Source organism: Myotis nattereri (genome assembly GCF_964212035.1).
Source record: "Myotis nattereri genome assembly, chromosome: 5".
Taxonomy (NCBI): Eukaryota; Metazoa; Chordata; class Mammalia; order Chiroptera; family Vespertilionidae; genus Myotis; species Myotis nattereri.
In genome coordinates, this window is record NC_138080.1 from 60,322,700 (window position 1) to 60,349,222 (window position 26,523).

The window sequence follows — 26,523 nt, forward strand, 5'->3', positions numbered from 1 at the left end:
TATAAAACTAGCATGAGCCTAGGTATGATCTTCAATTCAGCCATTTCTATTATTTCTAGAAATCAAAGATCAGTCCTGCCAATGGAAAGAAACTGCAGGACACTTTGTTTCATAGAACAGTCAAAACATCGCTGCTGCCTCCGAGCAAATGAGCGCATTCTTTCTTCCCTCAAAGGGCCCGTGAACTGCTGGAGTCCGTTGACATGGCTCTTATTTCACTGATGAAAACTTTCAGCCTCTGAGGAAAAGCATTGAGAATGGATTCGTTTCATTCAGAAACTCCTTTACTAAAATGCTAGAACAAATCCCAGCAGTGAGGTAGACTACCCAGGGACACTTTCTTCAAATAGAGTGCTTGTGCCTGGCTGGTGTGGTTCAGTGGTTGAGCATCAACCAATGAACCAGGAGGTCACGGTTCAATTCCCAGTCAGGGCACAAGCCTGGGTTACAGGCTCAATCCCTAGTAGTGGGTGTGCAGAAGGCAGCCAATCAATGATTCTCTCTCATCATTGATGTTTCTATTTCGCTTTCCCTCTCCCTTCCTCTCTGAAATCAATAAAAATATATTTTTTAAAAATATATTATACTTGTAACCAGGCTCCTTTCTCTCATTTAGGTGATGAAATCGGAATGCTGGAGGACATGGCTGTTGGCATTTCAGACTTGAAGAAAGTTGCATTTAAAATAATTGAAGCCAAATCCAATGATGTCTTGCCAGTTATAACAGGGAGACGGTAAGTGGTGCCCATTTCCCAAAGACCAAGCTTTGTTAGATATTTGAATTGGCTATTGATGAAGGAGCTGAGGAGAAGTAAGGTTTGCTCTGGAATTTTTTTTTCTCTTTTCCTTGTTGGTGAGAAATAAATGTAGGTGACATGATAGGGGAATATCTTTAAAAACTCCTAGAAGTCTCCTGACTGTAAATTGTACTGTAGTGAGGTGAGTATGGCATTGCTTCTCTGTGAAATATGAGGACTTCAAAATACCAGCTTGCATGAAGAGAATATTTTCCTCTTTATTACTATCCAGTATAAAGCTCTGGATATTTTTACGTTTGCTAGAATCATTTGGTTAATAGCATCATAATTCTTGAGATGACTTCATATTAAATTCTGTTAAAGGCAGCAACATTTTAGAAAAGATGTATTTCTATATCAGGGGCATATGCCACCATTTTTCTTAATTATTTTTGACAATTCACTCCCAGACTGAGATTTCTGAGAATGGCTTTAAATAAATAGCTTCGAAGGTCAGCATATGATAGGCAGAATATCAGAAATAATTAAGAAGATGATGCTGTGTAGTATAGAGCTCCAACAGAAAAATTATATCCTATGGTAAATCATTTCAATCAGAAGTCCTCCAAGTTTTAACCATTCTGCTGTTAGCGCTTTTCTATGCTTCCTGATGGTATTTGAAATTTGAAAACATTTTCTGAGCACAGTGAATAAATATGAGAATACTATAATAGAGAAAGTCCTGCTCATGTTAGAGAGAGATGAAGAGGAGACTAAGTAAGTTCAAGCTAATCTTGTTTTCTTGACTTTAGTAAACGTCTGATAATTTTGCGTGATGGATGACTTGAGGTGGTTGAATGAAAGGTGGCTACTTATACATAAAGAAACAGCACATTCTCATAAAACTAAATATTTCATGTGCCAACTAATGCTTAATTTACCATTCATTGGAAGAAAGAGGAGTAAAATTGCTCATGCATATACCTGGAAAATAGTACCACTGTATAATACTTTAAAGATTATTATCAAAAGGGAGAAACAGATATTTTTATCACAATGTATGAGGGGAGCTTACCAGGCCATTGTATATAGACAGAGTACAGGATGCTGTTTCTGAGGGGATTCTTCAGGCTGTATCTAAATTCAGAAGTCATCATACAGATGTGGACTTCTAGAATGGCTAAGTGCACAGCTTGGCAGATCCTCTCTTCAGAAAGCAACATTTCAAATGGACTGAATTGTCTAAGATGGTCCTCTTAGGACTAAGGGAATAATGCACACACAAATTTAGAAGCATTCATTGATGGAAAACTTGTGAGCATTGGGATAAGACAGTTGGAGTCTGTGACCTTGTTGGCAGGTTGCTTCCTGCAACCTCAGCTCTATTTGCACAACATTACCAGAGGAAGATAGCCCATGAAAACCAGCAGTTTCATTACCAGAGGAGGGGGCTAACAATTCGGATTGGAAAGCAGAAAAAAGTACACTCCTGAAAAGTTGTCAGAAACAGTGGTGATTTAGATCATTTTATTCACAACAGCATGAAAAAGGAATAATTACATGGGACTCAATTCAACCAAGTACTCCAAGAACTGTACACAGAACACACAAAACATTGCTTAGAGAAATTAATAAGATTCAATAAGTGGAAAGACAGTCCATGTTCACAAATTAGAATTCTCAATATTGTTTAGATGGCAATTCTCCACAGCTTGAAATCTCGGTTGTATTTTTTTGTAGAAATTGGCAATCTAATTCTAAAGTTTACATGAAAATACAAAGAACCCGTAAAACCAAGAACACTTTTATAACTTTTATAAAAGAAGAACAAACCTGGAGGACTTATACTTTCTGTTTTCAAAACTAACTATAAAGCTACAATAATCAAGACCATGTGGTACTGGCATAAGTATATACGTATAGATCAGTGGAACAGAATGTAGAGTCTAGAAATAAAGTATTACCTTTAGGGTCAGTCAATTTCAACAAAGGTGCCAAAACAAATCAATGGAGAATCTTTTCCAAAAATGTTGCTGCGATAATTGGTTAGCCACATGCATAGGAGAAACTATAGAGATTTCATAAAGAGATCCTTTGATTGTCCTGTGCTTGTTTTTCAAATACATGTATTACAATCCCAGCAGTCTATATAGTTCTGGAATCATATGGATTTTTCTAAATTCTGGGTAAAACTATATTTCTATATTCAATTCACACTGCATCAGAAGATGTCAAGTTTCAAAACATACAAGTAGATATTCATGGTGACCATATTTTATTAATCCTAATTTAAATTTTCAACACTAAACACTACGAGTAGTGTTTTTGTGGGGTTTTTTGTTTTTTTAATGTTTATTGTTGAAAGTATTACATATGTCTGCTTTTTATCCCCACTGACCCCTTCTAGCCTGCCCTGCCCCTGCCCCAGGGGACTATTGTCTGTATCCATGGATTATGCATATATGCATACAAGTTTTTGGTTGATTTCTTCCTACCCACCTTCGGAGATTCGACAGTCTGTTAGGAGTATTTTTTAATGGAAATTTCCAATTTCCAAAAATATCCACCTGTGATATGCTAATGTTGCAAAATGATAAGGAACTCCCAACGGTTTGCCTTAAATAATGAAACTATTGCATTTGCATCAGGCCATCACAAAGAGGGAGGTTCATCAATAATATCAGGCCATAATTATTAAAAATGTTATAAATTATTCGGCTTCTTAGATTCACTATATTAAGAAATGTATCATGAATTACTTTGTTGTTCTTGATATCCGTTGGTTTTTTAAAATAACTAAATCAATAAAACAAATATTGAGGTTCTTATGCACATACCACTGATACACAACAATGAACTGAAACTCTCTTTCTTTCCTACCGGAACTCGGAACAATGGAGAGAAATCAAACATGTAAACAATCCTTTATGCCAAGTAATTTAGTACAGAAGTGAATGAAATGAGTATTGAATGAATTAATAACAGAAAATAAGCAGATAGCAGCCACAAACCTAAATCAGTGCTATATTCCAACTGTTTTATTGTTTGTTTCCAATGAATCTAAAATAACATAAAAACGAATGAAATAAGCAATACTTTCTCTCTTTGTCCTTCACTTGCTTCAGTGAACATTACGTGGTGGAGGTGAAGCTTCCAGCAAGGATGTTTGAGACTCTACCTCTGCAGATCAAAGAAGGGCAGTTACTTCACGTACATCCCGTACTTTTTAACGTTGGAATCAATGAACAGCAAACTCTTGCTGAGAGGTAAGCATCAGGTATAAGATTGATATTCAGGTTTTCTTTCTATTTATTTTTTAATTTCTTTTTAATTACAGTTTATATTAAATATTATTTGGTATTAGTTTCAAGTGTACTAGAATAGCGGTTAGACAATCAGATATTTTAGAACTAGTGTTTGCCCTGATATTTCTAGTACCTACCTGGCACCATGCTAAGTTGTTACAATATTACTAACTATATTCCCTATGCTGTACTTTACATCCCCATGATTATTTTGTAACTACCAATCTGTACTTCTCAATCCTTTCACCTTTTTCACTCAGTCTCCCAACCCCCTTCCCACTGGCAACGCTCAGTATGTTCTCTGTATGAGTCTGTTTCTGTTAGAGAGAGAGAAGTAGGTTTTTAGTTTAAACTAGGGGTGGGGAATCTCTGGCCCATGGGCCATAGAAGGCCTGTAAAATCATTTGGTTGGACCCTGCCAAGGCATTAGGGGTGAATTAATTAAATGTTCGACCAAATATAGCGGGCTAATTTTTAAGTTGAGATTGTGGTATGACTCTCGAATGATGTTATAAATATCTAAATGGCCTTTGGCAGAAAACAGGTTCCCAACCCCTAATTTAAACCTAGGAAATGCTTATTGAAAACATAAGATATGTAATATACATGTAGAAAGTTTTATCTTGAGAAAAAGGCAGAAGAGCACCAGTGCAGAGGGTATAGGCCTTCATGGTATGGACAGAAAAAAATACTGGCGGAACTACTCCCTGAGAGGTTGGAGGGCTGTGCATGTGCCCTTGTCAGTGTGTATCCTATCTAATAAAAGACAAAAAGGGTAATTAACCGTACCTTCGCTACACTTCCCATTGGCTAATCAGGGCGATATGCAAATTAACTGCCAACAAAGATGGCAGCCGGCAGCCACGCAGCTGAAGCGAACAGGAGGCTTGCTTGCTCCAGTGATGGAGGAAGCCAAGGTTCCCCGCCTGCTGCGACCCGGCTCTGAGCCCGAAAGCAACAATGTTTCAATTATAGAAGCTAAACAAACCACCGATACCTGCTTTCAGCTGGCCGTGGCATCAGAGCTGGGAGCGCCAGTGATGGCAACAATGTTTCAATTATAGAAGGTAAATAAATCCCAGAATAAAAAAAAAAAAAAGAAAAAAAGGAGAGGCTGGGAGCTTCAGTCCCGGCCAGCCTGAAAACGGCCCTCAGCCCCTCACCCAGACTGGCCAGGCACCCAAGCGGGACCCCCACGCTGATCCAGGACACCCTTCAAGGCAAACCAGCCAGACCCCACCCGTGCACCAGGCCTCCATTCTATATAGTAAAAGGGTAATATGCAAACTGACCCTAACAGCAGAACGACTGGGAATGACTGGTCACTATGACACACACTGACCACCAGGGGGCAGACGCTCAATGCAGGAGCTGCCCTCTGGTGGTCAGTGCGCTCTCACATGGGGGAGCTCTGCTCAGCCACAAGCCAGGCTGAAGGCTGCCAGTACAGAGGAGGTAGTGGGAGCCTCTCCTGCCTCCTCAGCAGTGCTAAGGATGTCTGACTGCAGCTTAGGTCTGCTCCCCGCTGGCAAGTGGACATCCCCCGAGGGCTGTCGGGCTGCCAGAGGGATGGATGTCTGATTGCCATCTTAGGCCCAATCCCCTGGGAAGCAGGCCTAAGCCAGCAGGTGGTCCTCCCCCAAGGGGTCCTAGACTGTGAGAGAGCACAGGCCAGGCTGAGGGACCCCCCCCCCCCCCCACTGAGTGCACCAATTTTTGTGTACCGGGCCTCTAGTAAGTCTATATGCAGCCTAGAGTCCAGTCCTGGACCTCTCCTCAAGTCTCATGGGTGAAGAGGAAGATTGGAGGGATAAAAAGAGAGAAGAAAGTTATCTATATCTCAGAGATATAGTCCTGCAGAGGTGGGAAGACCAACATTAAGTGAATATCAGTTATGTACAAGTACAGGGGCTGGTGTTTTAGACTTGATGTTTCATTCAAGTTTATATTTGGTGATTATGAAAATATTTTGGTGTGTCAAGGGGATTGGTGGAATGACTCAGGGCCAGTGGTGACTGGGATGTGTTTGAAATCACTATTGTGCAACATTTTCTGAAAAAAAAAAAGAAAAAAGAAAAAAAAAAAGGAGACTCCTGCCCTGGCCAGTGTGGCTCAGTTGGTTGAACATTGTCCTGTGTACCATGACATTGCTGGTTGGATTCCATGCCCATGCTGTGGGTTCCATCCCCAGTAGGGGTCATGCAGGAGGCCTTGATCAATGTGAAGCTCTCACATCAATATTTCTCTCTTTTCGCCCTTCCTCTCTCTAAAAAAAATAAGATAAAATAAAGGAGAGTCCTTAGGCAACTTTAGCCATCTATTTTAAAAGGAAAGATGAAATGTGTTCCTTTCAGGTGCTATTTTATGACTTATTACTGTTTTCTTTTTTCTCTTTTTAGGTTTGGAGATGTTTCTTTGCAAGAAAGTATTAATCAGGAAAATTTTGAACTTCTAAAAGAATATTACACGATATTTATGGAAAAGATGCCTCCTGATTGTAAGTCTGAGAGTTATAGAAAACAATAATAATTGCTTGATTATAAATCTTCAGGAGAGGTCGGATATAGAGGTCAATGGAAGAAAGGAGCACGTGCTGGTGATGTGAGAGCAATTTTGAGATTCTCTGAACCAACATAGCTGATTGGCAAGGTGGCATGGTCCACACCTGCCTCGTTACCCTGGTTGCTCTCTTGAATGTGTCCGGCTGGTCATGCCAGGACAGTGATGGTGAACCTTTTGAGTTTGGCGTGTCAGCATTTTGAAAAACCCTAACTTTACTCTGGTGCCCTGTCACATATAGAAATTTTTTGATATTTGCAACCATAATAAAACAAAGACATATTTTTGATATTTATCTTATATATTTAAATGCCATTTAACAAAGAAAAATCAACCAAAAAAATGAGTTTGCATGTCACCTCTGACACGCATGTCATAGGTTTGCCATCACTGTGCTAGGACATTGTCAGTGCCACTGGACAATACCAAAAGTAAAAATAAGGAACTTATCATTAGAAATCTCAGTTGAGTCCAATAGAAATTTTGTGTCATTCTTGACCATGTAAAAGACTTTAGTAAAGTTTTAGGTTTTTTATTTGTAAGCTACATCAGATGCATCATGCATATCCAAGGAGAAAATCAGATAGAATACAACTTCAATAGGGGATATAAAGTGATATAAAATAAGGAACCAGTTTATCACATATACTTATTGCAATATTTATGTGAAAAACTATTAAGGCATCTAAGCCTATAGAAATATGTTTTACACCTGTGGTTCTTCTTTTATTTTCCCTCCCTCCCTTCCTTCCTTCTTCTCTCCCTTTCTTTCTTCCTTCCTTCCTTCCTTCCTTTCTTTCTTTCTTTCTTTCTTTCTTTCTTTCTTTCTTTCTTTTCCATTGTTCAGTTCCACAGTTCTTTTTTCCCATAAAATTAAGCACATAGCATTTGAGCAGTCCAAAGTCAGAGAATCAAGAATGTCTTTGGAGTTCATCCATAAGTACTATAAATATGTTGGGATATTGAGGTATTCACAATGATAAGATACCAGGTTTTAATAAAGTAAGAAATATTTTTATATTTTTAACCAAAAGCTGTAATAAAAGTCTACCGGTCACTGAATCACTCACTGTTCACTGATCTCTATTCTGACACTTAGTTTGAACCATCTTAGGTGGCGGAGTGATTATATCTTTTCAGAACACAGTGACTCTTGCCTTAAAATATCATAATGGCATATGTATACCCATGTGTGAATGTGTAGTTAGAAAATTTCACCTGCAGGTTTATTTTATTTCACATAAAATATTTTAATGCCAAAATGAAATTTAGTACAGGGAAATTCTTTGGTAGCCAGCATACTGATAAAGTTCAAATTTGTTAATTACTTGAAAACTTAATGATATAAAAACTATTTTGCATTAGTAATTAATGGGAAAGGGCTTTATTTGAGCCGAGTATGGAGATCCTAAGAATGGAAAAGCCACGTCCTGTAAATCTTTGCTGTCTTCATCTGAATCGAGAAGTAAATATCTGAAATTGGTGCCGGAACTGTTGACAGCCGGGAGGTCTGTTGGCTCTATCTGGGTACTATGTGCTGTGGATTTCTCCTTCCACATCTTTGAATAGTGATGTAGCTCTCAGACGGTTGTTCTCTCTGCCTTGACGCTAAGGCACACTAAACCATCAGGATGTACTTCCCTTCACATCCTACCTGGCCTCTTTGACCAACTGCAGAGACTCTGGTGGGGCAGATATGACGCTTCTCTCTCTTCTTGCTCTGATCTTCCCATTGGGTTGCATGACCTCAGAAACCTTTCAAGGCCCCTTTCATGCTCACCTAGATCACTGAGACACCTAAATTTGGGGTTAGCAAATAATAAAATAAAATAAAGCACTTCTATAAATCACTAGCACAAACAATTCCATGTTTTAGAGTCACCATCACATTTGCTATATGATTTGGAGCAAATGTGATAGTGATTTGGTTGGACGAAATGCTTCTTTCTCTATCCTTTAAATGAGGAGTAAGCAAGTATTAGTTTATCATCTCAGACCTCTCTCTTGTCTCTTGATAATGTCCATTTCTTGCACTTTTCCCAAACAAAGGAGAAGGGTATTGTCATCCAGGTCTATTGGAATGCTTCCACTAGTTGAGTCCTGTGTCAGCCCTATAAGGGAGGGCTGCCTGGCCCTGTGAGCTAAGAAGGAAAAACACCCAGGGCCTTTTGTGAGCTGAATATTGTAAACTATCTTTACAATATTTCATATCCCTGTCCAATATATAATGGGTTTAGTGGCTCTGCAATATTAAAATGATTTCCCCCACCCCATTTCATTGCTCTGCTACTCCTAGTGTTGACACTGTCCCTTTGTGACTCAAGGATGGCTGCCGTGAACTATTCCCATCCTCAACCAAAGAGCTTTTCTTCCCCTTTGCGTTTTACAGAGTCCTGAGCCTCCCTCACCTGGAACATCACAGATCACTTGCATCCATACCCCTGCAACAATTGCCCAGGTCAGAGTCAAGTTCTGACTGGCTTAGATTTAGATGCACATCCCTGAACTAGTCCTGATTTCAAGGGTGATGGAATTGTATCGATTGACTTCAGAGTGAGAACGTGATTGATCCCAAGTAGATTTTATGCCTGCTATGCAGTGGGAAGTGAGTGGAACAGGTGCTGGGATTCATTTCCATTTCATCTGAGACTCTGACAACTTAAAATAATTGACAATGAGTGGATGGATGAGGCTATTGCCTTGGCCTCATTAGTGTTACAGTTCGATCAGCTGAGAGTTCACAGTCCTATTCCTGTTCATCACTCAACACCCTGTCATTGATTCAGGTCAATGTCCGATTCAGAACTCTTGTTGAAGAAGCCCCATTTGACAAAACAAGGAGAAAGGGTGTACTCCAAAGTGCATGTGTACTTGGCTGTTCTGTTCCACTGGGAGGCGATGGGAGTCAGTCTCTGGTTTTGTGAATGTTCTTGATCGTGGTCTCTGTGCACCTGTGTATGTGTAAGAGAATGTTTTCTACTTTGGATAAATTTTGAGAAGCTTGGCATCCTATCCGAGGCTATGAACTCTCTTAAGAGCTATGAATGTCTTCCTCTGTTTTTCAGAGTTGACACAGAATTTAATGATGTAGCCTCTTCTGCCAAGACTTTTATTAATTGTTTTCCACTGCAAGTCAATTAAACTTGACAGGGTTCTTGTCCTTATTTTGCAGTTGAGAAAATAGGGACAGAGGGTTAAGCAACTTGCCCAAGACCACACATCAAAGTTGGAGCAAGATTTGGCACTAGAAATCACTTTTCTAGAATTTTGGCTGGGTGCTTTCTTTAAAAACAATTATGAAAGTTTCAATCAAACAAACAAAAAACAGATCATCAAATAACAAACACTAGGGAACTTGTCCTTCAGCCTCACAGATTTTGTAGAAAAGAAATATTTTCAGTTAAAGGGGAAGCCCTGTCTGGTTTCCATCTCTAACCCTCCTGCCTCTGAGCAAATCAATACCCTGAATTTGGTGTTTTGCATTCTCATACACTTTCTTACTCCAAATGTATGCAACCATAGAAAATATGGTACAGCTTTGCACATTTAACTTTATATTATTGCTGTTATCTTATATGAATCCTGCTATAATTTGCAATGTTTACTCAACATGTTTTGTATATATTTATGATGTTACATACAGCATTTATTTATTTTACTTATATATTACATTGCAGCACGATGTAACAGTTTACTGTTCTCTCTTTGAAATTTAAATTTTTAAAAAATATTAAACAAAGCGATGAACATTTTTGTATTTTCACCTTTTTTATTACATTATTCAACCCCATTTGAATAAATAATATTCCTATGGAGATAGGCATAGAGATTAGTTGCTCTAAGTTTGTTGTTAGAGGAATGCAGGAGTGAGGAGCAAAAAGCAAAACTTATTGGCTATATTTACATTTTAGGAGACTGATTTTCAGACTAAAACCAATCTATGTTCTATTGGTACCATGATTTTCAGTGGCTATGTAAGGCTCTATCATTATATCTTGAAAGCTCATCTATTAATCTACAAACTAGTCATTACTTATGATACTTCTTTCAAGAACCAGATCTGAGTTTCTGTGGCCTGCAAGATTTTTGTCATGTTGAAAAAAACTTGGCAGCAAGTAAAGTGTTGGATTGATAGGGATGTGCTCTGAATAAGGCAAGTTTTGTCATGACAGACATGGAAATAGTGACTTGAAAACTGTAAGCACATCAAAATGATCCCTTCTAAAAAGCATGCAATGGGGAGAGGGGGTGAAATTACAAGGAATAGCATGTCTGTCTATGCTAGAGCACTATCCTTATGGGAAAAGGATAGCCATTTGTTTTATATTTAGGAGCTGTGTAGGTGGTTTAAAATGACTGATTAAAAATATCTCCATGTCAACAATGAAACTAAATTATTTTGAAAAATCATTATGCTTTATTCTGGAGTCTCAGAATTCTGAAGAAGCTGGTCCATTGTGTTAAGATGATTGCTTTTAATACCCATAGTTAATTGTGAAGATACTAGCACAGATTTGGGGAAAATTAATTACTGGCATAGGAGTTGGGAGACTAGGTTTTTTATTTGACTCTGCCTCTGACTGTGAACGTTGTGAAAAAAATCTCCTAAGAATCTTGACATGAGGTTGCCTTAAATCAGTGTTTTGCAGGATTTTTATATTTACCCCATATAGTCTCTTGATTCAGACTAGCTATTCAGTAATAAAAAATGGAAGGTTATATCCATCTATGCCATGCTATGATTGAAGCAGTCATCATCATTAAGAATGTTTTTCTTGCCCTGGTCGGTGTGGCTCAGTTGGTTGGTGCTTCATCCCATACACTAAGAGGTGGTGGGTTTGATTCCTGATTGGTGTTTCTCTCTCCCTCTCCCTTATTCTTTCTCTCAAATCAATTTTTTAAAAAAGAATGTTTTTCTTGTTAGTATGCAATGGTTCTCAACCTGTGGGTCATGAACAATGAAAATATATCCTGCATATCAGATATTTACATTATGATTCATAACAGTAGAAAAATTACAGTTATGAAGTAGCAACAAAAATAATTTTATGGTTGGGGGTCAACACAACATGAGGAACTGTCTTAAAGTGTCGCAGCATTAGGAAGAACCACTGGTATTATATGAGACTAGTTGACATTACCACAATTACACAGAATAGGGAAACCGAGTCATGTGTCGAAATAAAGAATAAAACTAGAGGATTAATAAGTATGATTATCCTTACATAGTCTGCTCCAAATAACACCACTTGTTGTCATCGATTGCATTTGCAAATATATTGAGGAAAATTTTGTGAGCAGCTTAATACTGTTTCTTTTTCTTGTCCTTTTTTCAGACATTTCACATTTTCATGAACAAAATGATTTAAAAGGATTATTAGAAAATCTCCATCAAAATATCCAAGCCAAAAAGAGGAAGAATGTAGAAATCATGTGGCTAGCTGCAACGGTAAGCACTGTCCTGTTAGACCTTACTCACTGTCACCGTGAGGACCAGCAATCAATATTGGGTGTCTACTCGATAGGGCCCAGCATTTGCACTCTGAGTTACCAGATGTCATCTTCCATTGTCTAGGAGATAAAGTGCCGGAAGCCGGTCCATCCTTGCTGCTTGACACAGTCGCTGCAGGAAAGAAACATCTGCACAGCATATGTTTCAATGGCGTATATAGCATACTGTTCTTAATATGTTTGCTCCCCTTAGCACTGTGTGTTTTAACCAAGGTCACCTCTCCGAGAAAGGTTGTTTTCCCAGGTAGGAATTTTTCCCTGAAGTCAGGGAGGGGATGAAACTCCTTAACTAAGTGCCAGGCGGGTAGTTAATCACTACAAACAATCATGCTTAAGCTACATAATCTTTACTCCCTGGAATGGAGATAAGAAACGCCCTAACCTTTGTAATAGAAATTGACAGGATTAAAGTCAACTGGGATAAATACGGATGTAACAAGACAATAAACGGCAGAACCTCTCTGGAGATCCAGACCAGAACTTGGCTGGAGATGCTGGCTAGGCTGCTGATCAACTGAACACTGTCTCCGTGTCCTTCCTTCTTCGCCGACTCCATCTACGCCTTTGGGAACCCCTGGACCTGCTGGGGTTGGACCCCGGCAATAAAGCACTGTCATAGTGCTATCAGTAGACTAGAACACAAATTGGAACAAGATAAACTCAATGAGAAAGAATCCTTCTCATTGGCTTTTCTCACAAATCTTGGATATGTTTGACACTTGGAGGTTAGAAGGAAGTGTCTTCAATTTTCTTGATGTTGCATGTTTCAGCCCATCTCATGCTCTAGAGACTTATGATTTCAACAGAATGTAGTTATCAGATCTCTGACTTAAAGCCTCAGTAAGGCTTCTGGACATATTGTTCAATTAATGAGTTTGTAAATGTGTTTGCTAATTTAGATATTGGCATAGAATGTATTACTGGCAGATTGCTCTCAGGGTAATGAGCTATATATGGTATGGTTCTTTCTCAGTTAATGACACCCTCAGGGTAGAAGATCTTCCTGCTTTCCCACCCCAGATTTCTACAAGAGTGAGCAAGAGCATCTTGCCTGTGGTTTGCAAGCTCTTATCTGACAACCATTTCAGGCATAGCTCAGATAATCTTACAAGTTTTGCTAAACATTCAGACCCTAAGGAATGGATCTTTTCATTAGGAAAGGCAAACCTTGGAGCTCTCGATGATGAATTCCATGTGTGTAGTTATTCTCAGCATTACTCTTGTAATTTGGAGTTAGGTTAACCCAACAGCTAGCATACTCTATTCATTCGCTATCAATAGTGTTTCAGACAGAGCCTTTCCCCCTACTGTCAGTGCTTACTTTATAATCCTATATTATTTCCTCTCTTCTGTGGAAAAGGAATGGATAATTTACCATAAGTTGAAAGATAAAATAACTTACCAAGAGCAAGGCAGAGGAAAGCAGCTTTAGTTTCCCTTCATGCCCCCTTAGAGCCCCAGGGAAGAACATCAAAGGTAACAATATGAAACATGGCTTTCAGGCAGCTCATTTACACTGGTCCCATTTAGCACCATAGTGCATTACAGGAAGGTTGTTTTAATAGTTTTTTCCCCAGTGTGACTGCTCTTTATATCTTCAAACACTACTATGCTTGTTAATTCTCACAAAAATTTCACAAAGGCAGATTGTAAGTTATTTTTGCTCTTTCCCTAATAACATGGTAGCTTGAAGGAAGTCTGATCATTTACCAAGGCTATCTGGCAACTTGGGGACAGATACATGTCATTATATACATACCATGCAATTATGTAAATAGGAAAGTGAAGGATGCACACATGCAAACACAAATGTATATTTTTTCTTAGAATATGTACTTTCCCATTTGAATATATAAAAAAGTTTTCCCATTAATTCCATTCATTTCCGAAATACTGTTCTAAAATTCATATACCGGCCAAATGTGGCTTACTCACAACTTCCCTTTGTGTGAAAGTACCTGTCTTGATGAATACACATATGCACAGCATGGAAATTTGGCATTCTGTGGGAATATTAACTTTATTATTAATAGCATATCTGTAGGCTGATACCTCAGTTTCAATATCCTGTAAACCAAGGCCCATGATAATACTCTTAAAATGAAGAAATATAGAAATCCCTTTTGACATTTTCAAAAAAGCTTTTACTTCTGCTTCTATTTCCTTTCCCCTTCTATAAATCTATTGATGAAAATACTGCTTTTGATAAGCTTTAACATTCTAATTGAAAAAGATAAAGCTTTTGGTTTTATCTTAACTACATTTTAAAAAATAAAAATGAGACTCTGAAGATCAAATGCCAATCAGATATGTTAAATTAACCTCATATAATTAAAAAGTGTTGTAAAAATGCAGCCTGTCTACTCTGATGAAATGGCCCTGCTTCCTTTCAATTTTAAATTTAGAACACTCAGTATTCTTAGTAGGATGTCACAAATAATAGTGATAATATAGTATTTGAAAATTCATTCTTTTAAAAAATCATATCTGATAAGTAGATAGCAAGATTTATATTTTATTACCATGAATATAGCCCAACCTTTGTTATTTTATATTAAATTTTTTGAAATACTATTTATTTGAATGGATTGGAATTCTCTAAATGGAAATTTATTGTATGGTGAAATCATGCTTTCACAGTTCTCTAGTCACTTCTACTGGAAATAATGAGAAAGTACCAAATAAGGTACTGGTAAATAATAAGGACTGGTAAATCCTAGGCTAAGAATCACCATTAAAATATGGTATAAAACCTTGATAAACTGTATTATTATATCCTCTTCTCAAAACAGTTAAGGCAACTGTGAAGGCCTCCTTGATGGCAGATAATAAAGCAGGCCTGTATTATGTCAGATTTATGTTAACTACATGTTGATGCTAAAGTTGATTGTTGGTATCTGGTATCAGGGCTCTACCAAGGGATATGGAAGAGAAAAGAATGGAATGATTCACCTGTTAACCATGAGGTGATGAGAAAAGAGATTAATGCTTCTCCTGATTTATGGCAGAATAGCAAAAAGAAGGAATTACAGATAAACACAGAATAGAATGGAAGCTAACGACTTGATTCTTAGAGTTAGGTGGACTTACATTAACATCCTGGCTGGACAGTGTTGTACACAAGTTACTTAACCTCTCCAAACCTCGATGTCCTTGCCTGTAAAATGAGAATAATTATACCTTCCTCCAGGGTTCATGTGCAGTTAATTAAATTTCAAACCTATATGAAATGTATTAGCAGGGCACCGGTACACAGTAGATGTGCAATTAGCAGTGGCTATCTTTTGGGGGGGGAAGGGGAGGTGTCCTTATTCTTATTAGTTGTATTGATAAGTGGTTAGAAGTTCCTTCATCTGCTCTGCTGGTACCATGTAGATGTTTGAAATTTTCTAACATTAATACCAAGACTAGCAAAGGTTGCTTAAAAGTAAGACAACATTAGTTATTTAGGATTCAAATCAAGTGTCTGAGCCCCTTCACAATTAAGGTGTTGTTCCTAAGCTGTGATCATTAGGGTTATCCACTGCAGCTGGGCCCCTTCCAGGGAGCATTGCTGCCTCTGCTGGATATTGACCACCCATGTGGTTTCAACAGTCCCACGCCTCACACCATACAAACTACATAAAATCTGTTACACTGGCTTTTGAAACGACCAGCTGTGGTTTTACATTCAATAGGGCAGATCGAACCAACCGTAACTATCACATATTAACATAAATTTAGTGTGTTGAGACAAGAAGAGTTTAGGAGTTCCACCCTAGAGTAACCAGCCAAAGAACAATAAACGGCTTGTCCATCTGTGTTACAGATTTGTCGCAAACTAAATGGTATTCGTTTCACCTGTTGTAAAAGTGCCAAAGACAGGACGTCAATGTCAGTGACGCTTGAACAGTGCTCCATCCTGAGAGACGAGCACCAGCTGCACAAGGACTTCTTCATCCGAGCACTGGACTGCATGAGAAGGTATCCACTTGTCTTTCACTTCCTTTCTTTTAAAATCATTTTAAGGTTTTTGTTGTTCTTTTGTTTGTTGGTTGGTTTGTTTTGCAAATGCATATTTTACTGGAGAACTAACCACTTAATAACTTCACTGCATTTCCATGGCTTTTCACTCATGACATGAAAGATAATATACTTTTAAATATTCCCCAGACTCATTTTAGGCAGTAGAAGAGATTCTGGCTACATTTTTACAATATACATGGAGGTTCTATCTCATCAACTCATTTAAATCTAAGTGAACAGACTGTTGTTTTTATCCTATATAGCACTTGAAGAGGACAGTTTCTTTATATCTGAGTAGTTATGAATACACACAAAATAAAACTAAGTCATTATCCAAAGAAAACCTTTCCAAATTGCAACTAACAGGTGATCTTCCCGTGAGTTGCAGGGTCTCCAGGTTGGTAGCTCCTTCCTAAAATTATTTTGATATCACTTATCATTAAGACGGGATGACACTGATACTTTAAAATAGAGAAGTCACATTGTTACTCTGCTGGCATTTAAAATGCAGTGCCTGAAGTCATGTTTCTTGATTCATTTCCACAGTAATTAAATCTAAAGTCTAAGCCATAATGGGAAGGGAAAAGTACCCCATTCACAATGTCTGTCAGCAAGGACACACGTTAATTAAAAAGTTAAACGAAATAGTCTCTTTGCTGCAGACCCTGATTCAGAAGCACACCAGGAAGCGTGGGACAGGCTCCTGGTTCCCAGGAAGGAATGCCATGTGATCCTCTGGACAGGGCTGCTTCAGATCTGCCATGTCGTTAGCTTCCCCTTTTCTTTTAACTGCTGTAGTCTTCTAGTGCAGACTTTGCCGCTTTCTGTGCCTATGTGTTTTCCCCACTAATGAGAGGTTTCGGAAGTCCTCGATTTTACCCCATTCCATGTCTCTGGGCATTTCCATTGTTAGGTGGAGTTTCTATCATAATTTTTTTATAGATGTAGGAGGATGTCTTTGAGGCCTGACATGAACATCTGAGCCATATGAAGCACATTGGGTTGACAAAAAAAAAAAAAAACTTCTTTCAAAAATAATCTCTCTTTTCAAAAATAATCTACCAGTGCTAATGGGGGAAATTCAGAATCATGGTATGAAACCATCTTAGGTGCATAAAAAGAGTAAACGTGTCACTGTGGATGAGCAAAAGGGCTGGAGGGGAGAGCAGAAACACAGGATATTTATAGACCAGAGACAACAAAGGACTCAAGTGATCCAACCAACATAAATTATCTTGAAGCGGAAACTGTTATTTATTTAAGGGGGCAGTAATGGTTATTTCCAACAATATTTCCCAGTGTCCAGGATGTTGGGAAGGGAGAGGATTTGCAAAGCTTCTCTGTCATGTGGGGAGCCCCACCTCCAGTGACTTTAAAATGCACACCAGGATCACTGTTTTAAAGGAGTTTAATTTTCATGGTTTTGAATGGATTGAAGTTTTTTATTTTATTTTATATCTGTTGCAATTTATTTTACCTTTGATTATTCTAACCACCCTTCAGGCTATTTTGTCTGTATTCATTTAGAGTTTACCAAGGTTATAATATCACTGCTTTCTTACTTTCATTTTTTCCTCATCTTATCTTTTCTCATTTTATTGTGTTTATCGCTATAAAAGTTTCAAGTTATTCTATGTAGATGAGCAAAATGTTGTTGATAAAAAGAAATGAAGCTTTGTCTACCTGCTTATTCAGAAACCCCATGCCAGAATAAGCTCCATGAGGAACGATATTTCTGTTTTCTCTTGCTCTCTGCAGTAAGGCCGTACCTAGAACAATGCCTAGTGATAGTGGCTTCTCAATAAGTATACTATGAATGAGTGAACAAATGAATGAACGAAGTTTAGGTTCTATATACTAGGAAGTTTTGTTCACACATAGACATTCGGAATTAAACACATCAAGTTATCTTTCAATTATGACATATTTAATAAGCAAAAGTTCCATCAGATGAAAGTGAGAGTTTGGAGAAGTTATGATACAAAAGCAAAACAGGCTACAAATGGCCTACCTTAAGTCGAAGTCTGGATCCGCCCTTTGTACAGCGTTCAAATGTTCACTCTCTATTTTCCTACACATCCAGTACTTCCTTGCAGCTGCACACTCCCGCCATCAGCCTCTAGTTACAATCTGTTTGACTGAAATGGAAGAAGACGGTCTTCTTCAGATTAGAAAGTTAGCAAGGTGCCTGGCTAGATCTGACTCTGTAAGGAGCTCCTAGGAGTTGCCTATATTGCCAGACCGAAACAATGATTCTCAACCCTCATTACCCATTTGAAACCCCTGGGGCTGGAGGTGAGCCTCTGGGATGGAGCCAGGGTGGAAACCACCTGACTAAAGCCAGCCTCACTGAAACCTAATGCCTTTCAGTAACTGCTTTTAATGGCTTTGTGGTAAAACTATAATCTTAGTCTCCATTCCCTTTCTTTGAGTTGTGAGGAATATGTATATTGTCAAATTCTCCCTTAATCATCTACAGCAGAAATTTATAACATGGTGGCTGCATAATCAGCAGATATTTTTCTTAAAGAAAGGGAGAATGCAGTACCAGCATTCAGTTTTCAGTTATGAACTCTCCAGTGAATGCCATCTTGTCCCAGTACATTAGCAGAAAACATTTTCGTAGGAATTTTTAAATATATTTGATTAATAAATGATTAGAATTGGAATTAAAATACAAAATTTGAATGGAGTGTAAAATGTCATGTTTTATCCCAAAATAATTGTGTTGGGAAATGTAATTGGCACTAAAAAGTAAATTAAAATGAACATGCCGGTGTATAGTTATTTCTCTTGTAGGATGTCTGGCATTATGTGTTTACACAGTGTAACATGTGATACCATATTCCTTAGTTGTCTGTCTGTAACTTTTATTTTCCTCAAGCTACATTACGCTGCAATCTGTCATTTTATAATGGCTGCTTAAAATTAAGATAGCTGATATGTCATTAGTAAAATTAATCAGGGAACATTACAGCCTACAGCGTATTTATCACCCTTAAGATACAGGGCTTTAATCATTCTATTTTAGTAAACAGTTAAGTCATAGGAGAGAGACTGAAAGGCCCATCAGCCCTATTGAATTTTATTATCTTGTTGAAATTCATGTTCTCAACATGTTGCACCTGACATTTTTATGTTGGGGCAGCATAATTTATTTAATGTTCTGCTTTATAAATGAGTGACCCTTCATCAGTTGATATCAGTAAAGGTTTTATGTTTTTATTTCTCATGTCTTCTTTGTCGGTATCACTTTTGTGTTGAAATAGAAAAATGTATTTCTTCTTTCCTTAGTCTTATTTCCACTCCAGCTTATTTTTATTTGCTTTTGTTTGATTGAACTAGACAGAAAAGACCTGCTATTTTTTCACATTACCCCCTATTTCAAATATTAAAGTGAATAATAAGCATTGTAGACACAGGTAATTGAAGCTTTCAGTTATTTCCTGACTACTTGAAAGGGAGGTGCTTGCGTAGAACAGCATCAGCAGGAACAGTTTTTCCATTATCACTAAGTGTTATCTCTCCCCTTGAGAATTCCAGTGGTGTGGTTGCCGCGTTGCTTTAGTTCATATCTGTGACAAATAACAGTAATAAGTCCAAATGGAGTCACTGTCATCTTAGGGTAGCTAATAATTACATAAAAAATGACCCCATTTAGGATATTTTTGCTTCAGCTAACACTAAGGCAAAAGATACTGCAAAGAATACACTTCTTTAGAAATCGTATTGGAGCAAGTAACTCTTAACAAGAGATCCACAGATGAACCACCAACAGATAACTGATCTTACAGGAGTGATTAAAATAACGTGCAACAAACTTTCAACTTCCAGAACTAAATGGATGTGCTAAGTTTAGGTTATCTTCTGCATACATTTATGTTTGTCATATTATTTTACAACCAAAAAACTGGTTTAGCCATGGCCGGTATGGATCAGTCAGTTGGGCATCGTTCTGTGCACCAAAAGGTTGCCAGTTTGATTCCTGGTCAGGGCACATGCCTGGGTTGCAGGCTAGATCCCCAGAAGGGGCATGCAGAAGGCAGCCAATTCATGTTTCACTCTCACATTGATGTTTTTCTCTCTGTCCCTTCCCCGCTTCCTAAGAAATCAATAAAATGTTATTTAAAAAGTAGTGGTTTTGAGGTTGATTTCTTGTCCCTAAGTCATTTGGTGTAGAATATTTGTTTTCTAAGTATTAGTAAGACCCAGTATCAAGCATGTCATCCAGAGGAGCTGCCAACTTTATATGCAGCATTCCAAATAAGTCATTTCTTTCCATTCCTGAAATTATGAACTGAAGACCTCGCCATATAAGTGTATGGAGTATATGCTTTTTATTCAATTCAATGAAATAAAATATAAATAAAAATGCACCTAGTTAAAATAAATAGATTTAACTTCTGCCACAAACACAGGCTTTCAACATCGGGAAAACCTGGGGTTAAAAATCCATATTGAAACACTTATTATCTCTGCACCTTTGGACAAGTTAATTAATCTCTAGGCCTCAGTTTTACAATCTGTTCACTAGGATAACAATATCTTTCTGTTCTGTAGGTGTTGTCCAATGAGGTCACTTATTTAAAGGTTCTGTGCTCAGGTGCTCTGCTTAATCTGTTCCCCGTGCTCCCCATGCTGTCCCCATCTTTGTCTACCCTGAGCATTCTTCCCTATCCCATGCTTCCCTGGAAGTACCTCTTCTGAAACCCCTAAAATGGAGGCATTTCCCTGGTCTTCAAGGTCTTAGAAGTCCCAGGATACATACTTGGTTTCTAAAAGGCTTAAACTATCCATGACTATGTGAGAGAAGGTCTGGGAATCAAGAAGTAAAGTGAGCTTGAAACATGGGGTTATCTGTGGTCCACAGATAACAGGGCCGTCCCACTCATGCAGTGGAACTTGTGGGTGTCCAGCTCTTGAGTGCCCACAGACTTCGTTGGCAATCTAGGATATCCACTACATAACGAGTCAGGAACCCCACCTCAATGGGCAAATATATCATTAGCAGAATTATGTCAACGTCATATTCATAGTTAAAAGTAAACATTTACTGAGTATCTACTATGGCAGTATAGTACCATGCTAAACAAAGGGGGAAATAACTTTGTAACAGTAGTAGCAGCTAACCATCAATGAGTTCTTGCTATGCACTAAAATTACAGTAAACAGCATGTATGAAGAACCTCTATTAATCCCCACAGTGCTAGTATGAAACAGATGAGGCTGCATTCGTAGGAAGTACTAATTATTAGAGTGGTTCAGAGGAGAAAGGGAATCACTGTGGCCTGGGGTGGTTCTGGGGTAGGTGAGATATTAACTGAGCATGATATAGGTAAGTGTCAAGGAAGAGTTAGGGGTTCTTGACGAGGAATATCTGAGCAGTTATGGTTAAGAATAGTGTTTATTGATTCATCACATTTGTTACATGTTTTTGTTTACATAAGTGGTGTCAGAATGTGAGTCACATCATACAACATAGTCAGCTGATATCATGTTTTTTGATACCTATGTTCCTAGACTCTAGCCCTCTCCTTTTAACAGCTGTATAGTATTCCCTTAGGTGAATGGAATGTAATTTTTCTATTGAACTTTAGGTTGTTTCTGATCCTTTGCTATTAAAAGCAATAGGGTAATAGACATTCTCAGATGTATACACATGAACACAAGTATGGGAGTTTCTTTATAAGCCTACACATGGAATGGGTGGTAGACTATTTATATTTTCAATTTTACTGTACGCTACCAAATTGCTCTTCAAAATAGCTATACTAATTTATATCCCACAAGGCAAACATGTGTTCCAGTTTTTCCACATGCCCCAATATTTACACTATAAGAGTGTTTACCAATCTGATGGGTTAAAAAGTGATATCTTGGTTAAGTTTGTGTTTTCCCAATGGTAAGCGATATTTAACATCTTTCTAAACATTGATCAGCCATCTGGGTTTTCACTTCCAGCATCTCATTTTTAACGTTTTATACTTTGGGAGTTTGCACATAAATGCAGGTTAAGAGAGGATTTCAGCCTTTACAAAGCATCGGGTTACTGTGTTTAAGTCAAGTTTTAGAAAGGAGGGTTTCAGGAGTGATTGTTTTCTAAGCATATTTTTATTTGTTTTGTGTGTTGGTTTTTAAAGTGGAAGTACGGTGGAATGGGACATAGGGGTGTCTTGAGTTTGGACAGAGAAATTCACTGTGTTTTGACAGGAGCTGCTGACATATGAGCCTTTGTAGCAGAGACGGGGGCAGAGCTCCATTTAGACATAGAAAGTAAACCTCCTCTTGAGACACAAACACAAACCTATTGGCGATTAGGAAGGTGATTGATGCCTCTGCACTTGGAAAATGAGGTGTAGCAGGAACTAGTCCTAGAAAGGACTTGTTCTCATTCAAGAAGCCTGAGATGTAAGGCAGCCCAGGCTTGAATGATCTGCACAGAGCAGTTATGCCAAAACCCAGAAGGTTTCTTTACGTCCCTGGAAGGCGTTGACACAGCAACCAAGGCGAACCTGAACACCACACCGTGTTCAAAGAGAAAAGCTTTTGGAGTAAATGTGCATGTGGAACAAATAGCAACGTTCTATCTCAAGTCTTGTTTACTTTTAGAGTTTACAAGTGTGTTAGGGCATTCAGTTTCCATATAAGAATGCTTCCCACATCTCAGTCATTCATTTACCCACCTAAAGATTCTTTTATAAGTGCCACGTGGACAGCCATTTATGTTAGCCACCATGGACTCAGGCACTTGATGGCTCTGTTATGTTTGTCCTAACGCACTGAAAGTAAATCCAAAACTATTAAAATCAATGTACTGTCGGTGCTGTTTTGCCTTCCTCAGAGTGCTTATGATCCTCTGACAAACACTGTGAGAGGAGTGTTTCAGCCCTCCTTCTACCTAAGTTTTAGTTATAGTGCTTCAATCTCTCGCCTAGGAGAACAAACTAGAACCTTCACAGGACACTCTTTAATGAAAACTTGCCTGGAAGGCAATAGTTTTTATGGAAAAGCAGCTAAACTATTGCAGTCTTTTCTCCTGGTTGGAAGATCACAGATGACAGAAAAGTTCGAATGCCCGGAATACTACTAGTAGTAAGTTCATGCCCAAAGGATTATGGTTTCAAGTCCCAAGGAAAAAATATATTATGCACAATTATAAGCCATTCACTTCCATTCACTGAGCCTCTCAGAATTCATGTAATTGTGAATGACATCACTCCAGGCATTGAGAGTTTCATTTCTAAAACATGTCATTTGTAAAATTAGTAGTTTATTAGTAGCAACAAATAACTTCTCAGGTATCACAGCATTGTTTTGTATGGAAGCAGTGATTTGAATTCTATAAAATCTAACAATTAATCTAGCTCAGTGGATAGTAAGCTGAGTACAGGGTGATGGTTAAGAGCAAGGATGCTGGAAGTAGACCATTTGATTCTCCACTTCTTAGCAGTGGGAATGAAATTCTAAGAGGCCTTAGCTTTTTTGTCTATACAATGGAAAATACCTGAAAGGAGGTTGGAAACAGAATATAGTATGATCAAGTGTGACAGTTACTTGATAAACATTGTGCTAATTTCACCAGCATCACATCCTCGTCTCATAGACTTATTGTGGTGGGGATTCAATAATGATCATGGAAGCCCTTAACTTGTTACATCAGTCAATATTAAATGCCGCTATGGCTGCTATTGATGTTATTGTGGCGGGGATTCTCATTATTCTTAGTGCGATTATTGCTGCCACCTCCTTTGTCATAATGGCTTCTCTCATTCAATTGTTTTTACTAAACTGTGGCTTGTTGTGATATCCTCAGACTCTATGAAGAAAGTAAGAGAAACAGCCCTTTCAGTTATTGCTAGTATCTGTGCACTAGCTCTCAGCCCAGCAGCGTCAGCCTCACCTAAGGACTGGCTAGAAATGTGGGTTCGCAGGCCTCATCGCAGACCTCCTGGAGTGGAAACTGAGGAGTGCGCCCCCGATCAGTCCTCTAATGAGCCCTCCAGATGACAGTGATGCACACTGTAACGGTTTTATTGAGATATAATTTACTTACACATACCATATCATACAATTCACACATTTAAAGTATACAGTTCAGTAGTTTTTAGTTTACTCATGGAGTTGTGCAAATATTGACACAATGGAGTAAGAACCTGTTCGAAAAGAACCTGGAAAAGAAGCCCTATATCCCTTCGCAGTCTCTCTCCAACCTCCGTCCCCCAGCACAGGCAACTGCTTACTTTTGCCTATTCTGGACATTTCATGGAAACAGAATCAAACACAGTGAATGACTTTTTTCATGTAGGATAATATTTTCAGGGTTCATCTATGTCAGCGGTTCTCAACCTGTGGGTCGCGACCCCTTTGGGGGTCAAACGACCCTTTCACAGGGGTTGCCTAAGACCATCGGAAAACACATATATAATTACATATTGTTTTTGTCATTAACCACTATGCTTTAATTATGTTCAATTTGTAACAATGAAATTGTGGGTCACCACAACATGAGGAGCTGTATTAAAGGGTCGCGGCATTAGGAAGGTTGAGAACCACTGATCTATGTTGTCAGACAATTTTCATTACCTTGTAAAGTTCCCTCTTTGTGAAGATTCTTTGTATTCATTTTCATAGCAGTAATACTAGGCTTGCTTATAATTCTTCAGAACAGCTCTGGTGCATGTGTGTGGAAGTGGGGATAAGTCAGGGGGGATTGTCTGTGTGTGATTGTGTGTTTTCTTTGTGCAGTTTCCCTCTTATAGAGACTATTAAAAAGCTTAGGGCCAATATTGTGATCCATCTACTTCAAATGTACAGCATTCTTTAATGGGTCTTTAAAAGATGTATCTATATATAGTAACCTCATTTTTAGTCCTGTTTTACAACATAACCCTTGCATTTATTGTTTCTTACTTTTCATTCTTGATATCTTACTGAATATTATATATCCATTTAAACTGACTTAAATTCTTCTTTAAAACAAAGCAAGATTTAAGTACTAAAAATTAAGTTACATAAAGCATCCCTCTGTCCTTAGCTCAAGGCCCTTCCTAAATTTGCTCTTAGCATTCATCAAACCAAGTTAGGTAATACCGATTTATCATTTTTATAAAATGAAAACAAAATCTAGTCTCTACATCTTAATTTATGTATTTTCAAATGATGCCCATCTTCTCAACTATTTGAGAAAATAATGGCATATTTTTCATGCTTCAGAGTTTGCAAATCACCTTGACCGCTCGTTCATTCCATAAAATAGAAATACAATAGATAGCATCTTCTATTCAGTTTCTGTTTCATAATTTAATTTCATAACATAAATTCAGAGATGGAATTTGTATAGCACAGATAGTTTTATTTGATTTTTGTGATAAAGATTTTTTTCTCTTGGGTAGACTAGAACAACAATGAGAGAAAAGCATATTAGAGCTGTCAAAATACATTATTTTTGCCAGAGAAAGAGGGAGAAATGCCTTCCTCTTCACAAGACTGAACCGATTTTACAGCAGCTACTCTTGAAATAGATACATTTATTGAAAACTCCTACAACTTCTAGTCACACAAAAACATAATTTTTTTCTATAACATGAAAATCTCACTGCTTATATGCAAAGTATGTATTATTAAATATTGCATGGTTGCCGGGCTGGGTGGCTAAGTTGGTTGGAGTGAGGTCCCATACACCAAAAGATGACTGGTTCAATTCCCGGTCAGGGCACATACCCAGGTTTTGGGTTCCATCCTCATTCAGGGCACTTGCAAGAGGCAGTTAATGGATGTTTCTGTCTCACATCAATATTTCTCTCTCTCAAAAGATAATCAATTATATATAAAATCATGGTCATAACGACAAAAGGCAGCCAAGGCATTGGCTAGTTTATTTTCTTATCCTCTCTGGTTTGACTATATAAATATAATTTTATTGTGTGTCTTAATAATTTTAAAGTTGTTAATGAGTTGCGTAGTTCCTGTATAGATTATAGATATTGTATATGATTAGAAATTAACTCTAAATCACTGGGCTGTATTTAGGAGGTTGATGCATCTATTTTTAGAAAATAATATGATTTGATATTCATGTAGTCAGTTATAACCTCCCCAAAATGCAATCCTTAAAGTTCTTCTATAACTTAAACTTTCTATTACCAAGGTTATGATTTCAGACCATAATGGAAACTGGAACCTGTGTCCCATTTCCATTTGTGATGAGGTAAAAGAAAGCCATGTTTCTTCACAGTCTGCTTCATATAGTTTTATAACAAATGTGTTTCTATTTATTTTGCCACCTTTGCCCACATTTCTTGAGTAACAAAAGTAGGATACACTAACAATCTTGGTATGGATTCTGGGATGAAAAAGAATATTTGATATTTTAAAAAGCCTTAAGAATTTTGAGATGCTGAAATATT

The 26,523-nt window shown here is 37.9% G+C and overlaps 1 protein-coding gene across 1 annotated transcript in view; it reads left to right on the forward strand.

Moving 5' to 3' along the window:
* The window catches only part of INPP4B (inositol polyphosphate-4-phosphatase type II B), a 563,351-nt gene that overhangs the window by 502,902 nt on the left and 33,926 nt on the right, over positions 1-26,523 (forward strand). Inside the window, exons 21-25 of the mRNA XM_081093135.1 lie at positions 617-734; positions 3,863-4,003; positions 6,442-6,539; positions 11,938-12,050; positions 15,921-16,075. Of these exons, the coding sequence (XP_080949261.1) occupies positions 617-734; positions 3,863-4,003; positions 6,442-6,539; positions 11,938-12,050; positions 15,921-16,075 (625 nt within the window). The remainder of the gene's footprint in view (positions 1-616; positions 735-3,862; positions 4,004-6,441; positions 6,540-11,937; positions 12,051-15,920; positions 16,076-26,523) is intronic.